At 35.4% G+C, this 5,000-nt stretch overlaps 1 protein-coding gene across 3 annotated transcripts in view; it reads right to left on the bottom strand.

The window, feature by feature from the left end:
- The window catches only part of hppy (MAP4K3-like protein hppy), an 84,745-nt gene that overhangs the window by 21,430 nt on the left and 58,315 nt on the right, over window positions 1-5,000 (bottom strand). For all 3 annotated transcript variants that reach the window (XM_070135794.1, XM_070135796.1, XM_070135795.1), the window contains 8 exons: window positions 4,976-5,000; window positions 4,530-4,711; window positions 3,435-3,604; window positions 1,824-2,028; window positions 1,510-1,637; window positions 1,092-1,232; window positions 560-833; window positions 328-420 (listed from right to left, as the gene is read on the bottom strand). The exon at window positions 4,976-5,000 is cut by the window's right edge and continues 53 nt beyond it. In XM_070135794.1, coding sequence (XP_069991895.1) covers window positions 328-420; window positions 560-833; window positions 1,092-1,232; window positions 1,510-1,637; window positions 1,824-2,028; window positions 3,435-3,604; window positions 4,530-4,711; window positions 4,976-5,000 — 1,218 coding nt within the window. The remainder of the gene's footprint in view (window positions 1-327; window positions 421-559; window positions 834-1,091; window positions 1,233-1,509; window positions 1,638-1,823; window positions 2,029-3,434; window positions 3,605-4,529; window positions 4,712-4,975) is intronic.

Genomic DNA, 5,000 nt, shown 5'->3' with positions numbered 1-5,000 from the left:
ATAATACATATAATTGTAATATAAACAATGATAATGATACTAAATGCTAGCCAAAATTAGGTGGTGCCACATCTTTTTTCCATATCTGCTGCTGCTCAGATGAGCATATTTGATCAAACGCTGCCAAAAATTGTTAAAGACAAAGGACCAATATAATGTTGGATAGGAAATACTGAAGTTATTTAATCTTTATCAAACATGTTGGTCACATTTTCGAACCCAAATTAGTGTATGGGCTGCTTAATCATTTCCTTCAAAATAATTTCCTACGAAGTTGAAAGTAATCTGGAAAACCTACTTTATTGAAAATAACACAGCCGCACTTACCTATGGAATCAATATTGAAATCAAACTTGAGTTCCGATGTCTGTTTTTTTCTTTCCTTAATCTTCCCTTGTAAATTAACTACTCTCACAACATCTGCAAATCAATGAAAAAATTCATAAATAAAATTACTAATGATTATCATGAATTACTCCTACACTATAAAATCACACAACAATAAGAAGATAGACACTGATCATGATTAAGAGGAAGAGAAAGCCATATAACCACTCACTTTCAAAGCAGACTAGAATGGCATCCTTCTCAATTTGCGTGACATTTTTTACATTCAAATTATGCCGGGGGACCACAGTAGCCATTCCATCCATATCCTCGTCATCTTCAGGGGTCCAAGTCGTGCCAGTATTGAGGTTTATGAGGTTATGGCGTAGGATGTCCTCCGAGCCGTAGCTGCGGTTGACGTCAACACACATGAGGGGATACTCTAGGTCCGGCGTGATCACCATCTCAAATACTCTTAGGGGATGAGGCAGGTAGCACTCACTTTGCTGGAAAAGGGAGTTTTTCGAAAAAGATCCTTTTAATAAAATAAAATAAAATATGAAATTACACAGTTCTGTATTTCATTCACTTATCTATTATTTGTCATTTATAAAATTTGACTCATTCTAACCCCCCTTCCTAATAGAGAAAAGAAGAAAATAAAAAAGAAAAGAAAAGAAAAAGAAGAAAAATAAAACTCACACAATGCAGTTTAATTTTCCCTTAAAGCAAAACCAAAATAAAAGAAAATCTTATGTACCAACCTTGAGCAGCATAAACTTGTTAAGAGGGTCATACCACTGCATCAGGTACAGAGAGGAGCTGGTTGCGCCACACAGGTACTTGTAGCCATTGTAGGGATTACGGCCTACACAGCATCGCAAAGTCCCTTTTGTATCTGGAACCTGAGGAAAATGTGATGTGCAATTAATACAGAATATATTCTGTAATATAAGTTTTTCTTGCTGATAACATGTTCAAAGCTTTCACTGAATGAAACTCAATATGCTCATATAAAATAATTAAAATCATAAACTAATTTCAGCATAATCTTTTATCCATTAAATACTGAAACCCTTCCCAAGTATTTACATACAATTGAACTTACAGAAGAGAGAGAGAAAATGAAGACGAAAATCAGTAACATATAAATAACTTGTACTGCTTAAAGCCATACAGTACCTTAGTCGTGATTGCATATTTTCTTGGCAAGAACTTTTCTGGAATTTTATTCATGGGGAGCGAGAACTTGTGCAAATGTCGATTGTGAAGGCCAATCAACTCATGCCGATAGAGATAAGGACCTTTTCCTGAATATGGAAATTAGGACAAAAATCACACATTATTAAACTGGGAATTGAAAAAAAAAAACACACACATATATACATATATATATCTAAATATTTTCAGATTATTCCAAACCATTCATTAATTATCAAATTAATGATCAAATCAATAATAATAAACCTAAAAAAAAACTCTTGCTAATACTCCACCTGATATGGACATAAGCACATCTTTTATGACAAACATCCAGGTGGTTCTCGTAGGCAATAACTGCTCCATGGCTGCTTCATGTAGCTCATTGAGATTTAAAGTGTAAATCCCTTCCTCTGCTCCAATCAGTATGTGTTGGTCTCGAGTGTCTGGGTGTATCCATGAGGCAGTACAGTGGATATGTAGTGGGCAACCATTAAACACCTGTAGAGTAAAAACAAATTAGCACTGAAGTATTCCTGAATCTGCATTCCCAAGGGGGTAAAAGTAATTATCAATATCATAGTTACATACTTTTGATCATTATAATTAATTATTATTGGGCTTTTATCACTCTGATCAATTCTATGTATTTTTAACTCCAAAGATTAATCTTTAAGCTGTAATTTTTCTGTGCAAACTTTTGTGAACCTACTTATCAATACACAATCTGGTTATGTATTGTGTAACAGTCTCATGTATAGATAAAATCATTTTTATACAGCTATGACGAATCAGTATCAGTCTTACTTTCTATTATGGAGATACTGATATATCTATATTGCTCAGACAGCGATAGGTTAAAGAAGACATATGTTTCTGCATTAATTTTTGCAAACACGAAATGAAAAAAATCTACAAATAAGTGCTCACCAAACCAGACCAATATTGGGCAAGAACCAAATAGCCTGCATGATTTACAAGTTGCAATCTTATTTATCAATTTATTTTTTATCTGTCATTATTATTATTATTATATATACAATTAAATATATAAACATACAGAACATAAAAAATGACAGGATTATTCATGTTTTCAGCTTTATATGGCTCATTTTATGTAATGAACCCCGTTCTTTGATCTATCACTACAGTTCTCTATAAAGAATATTGTTTTTGACTGAATTTACAGGTGTTGCATTTGCTACCATTATTGTAATTTTTGTTTTGTATAATGTCAATCCATAGTTTAATAAGCCAGTAACAAAAATCCTGTACCCAAAAAACAAAAAACCTGTTCAACAAAGAAGGTTTGCTGTATCAGGTCTCTTTCCATTGGCATTTTGTTTTCTTCTTAGGCAAACTTTCAGCTTTACAAAGAAAACATTGATCTGCTCTACTGTCAACATGCTCTATAAACTACTCTACAGCTAAACTCTAAGCTAAAGTAAACCTATAGTCTAAAACTATAACTTTAGTTTAATTCAAGAGTTTAGCGAGGGACATACCAGCACACAATATAAACTTCTAAGGTACCATATTGTTTTGAAAGATAAAACACTTCCTGCAAGCTCTCTGATTGGTTTCCAGCAATATTTACAGATTTGCAAAAGAAAAACCTATAGTGGGTTCTGGCCCAGTGCCTAATTTTTTAATTTTATGATTTTTTTCAAAATGCAAAAAATTGAAGCAGCAAATCCAAAAAGCAACAAATAAAATAAATGTGGCCTAATATTTAGTTTAGCAACAGCCATACATTTTGAAAACACACACATACAAACACCATCCTTAGATACAAAACCAAACATTATCACAAAAATATCATAAATACACTCTGCATTTCCCAATAACCCATAACCAAAAAGAAAAATATAATTACAAAAAACTATTATTAATACATGATATAATACCTTTGAAAAGCAAGCTCCCATATGGACTTTTGGAGTGGGTGGTAAGCCATTTGACTGAGGTCTCGGTGGTGTGTTGTGTCTCCGTTTGTCTTTTCTCCGAGGTGGAACAGGAGGTGTGCCACTTCCATCCTCCTCTCCTCCACTCCCTGCTTGCCCATTCTCTTTTGAACCTGTTAATCATAAATTGGATAAGTGGATAGATGGATAATGAACAGATTATAAGTATTAACCCCTTGGATCCGTTTGATGAAACCATGCTACAGGTGATGCCACCAATCCGTCATGAAAAGAAAGAAAGAAAGAAAGAAAGAAAGAAAGAAAGAAAGAAAGAAAGAAAGAAAGAAAGAAAGAAAGAAAGAAAGAAAGAAAGAAAGAAAGAAAGAAAGAAAGAAAGAAAGAAAGAAAGAAAGAGAGAGAGAGAGAGAGAGAGAGAGAGAGAGAGAGAGAGAGAGAGAGAGAGAGAGAGAGAGAGAGAGAGAGAGAGAGAGCGCAAGGGGCAGGTGACGCTGCAATCCCGTCATTTTTCTAAAAGAGAGAGAGGATTAGGAAGAGAGGGGGAAAGTAGGGAGATGACTTTTTCTATAAGAGAAAGAAGACTACCAAGAGAGGGAGAAACTAGGTCGTCAATTCCTTATTGGAGCACAAAGCACTGGAATGGAATATGACACAGAAGGCCTTCAGGAAAGAGCTCATTCATGAGCTCCTGCGGGAATATCACCAGCACATGGGGGAATGTACCATGCGTGAGCCACGCAGGAATGTGTAAGGATAAGATGAAGACATATTTGCCCATGAGATTTCCAGAAAATAATTTTGATGACCATAAAATGTAAGGATAAAACTCATTATCTTATAAAGATATTCTCTTTGTGAAATATTCAAGCATACAAAAATTTCAGCCACATTTCAAGGCACCATCTGAATTTTATGATAAGCCCTCATCTGTAACGTATGTATGACATAAGTTGGCCAATATTAAAACTGCTTATCATCTGTTGGTAAGCAACACCCGCCCCATTTGGTGACCTAAAACAAGCCCAATGCAAGCAAACCCCAAAAAATCTAGTGAAACTGATTTACAAACTTGTTCCTTACCATCACGTCTGCGGTCATGCTGGCTGTCGCTCTGAGCTCTCTGGCGTGCTGTTGCCGACGTCAGGGTAAGAGTGGCAGTCTGGTCAGTGAGCTCTTCCCCTTCCTCCTGGTGAGCATCAGCACTGGAATGTCTTCTTGCATGCCCTCGTTCCCGTCCCGGCGATGATGACTGACTGTACCTGCTTTTGGGGATAGAATTATATTCAGTGACAATAATCATTAAAAAATCAAAACTTATGAGAAATAAAAATTAGACTGATTCAGTGTAACAAGTTTTTGCAATCATACCAAAATCAACTGATAATGAGATGAAAAAAGTCCTCCTACACTGAAGTCCTATAATCTTAAGAATATTCTATATGAAGTGCTAGAGTAACTGGAGCTCTCTGGATGCCATTGAGATCAGACCTTCACTCAACCAAAATTACTTTGTGATGACCCCATACCTGTTATGATTGGCCTTGTCGAGGG

The sequence above is a fragment of the Penaeus vannamei genome, chromosome 21 (genome assembly GCF_042767895.1).
Source record: "Penaeus vannamei isolate JL-2024 chromosome 21, ASM4276789v1, whole genome shotgun sequence".
Taxonomy (NCBI): domain Eukaryota; kingdom Metazoa; phylum Arthropoda; class Malacostraca; order Decapoda; family Penaeidae; genus Penaeus; species Penaeus vannamei.
Note: the sequence above shows the minus strand (reverse complement) of the source record. Positions and strands in the feature narration are given on the sequence as shown.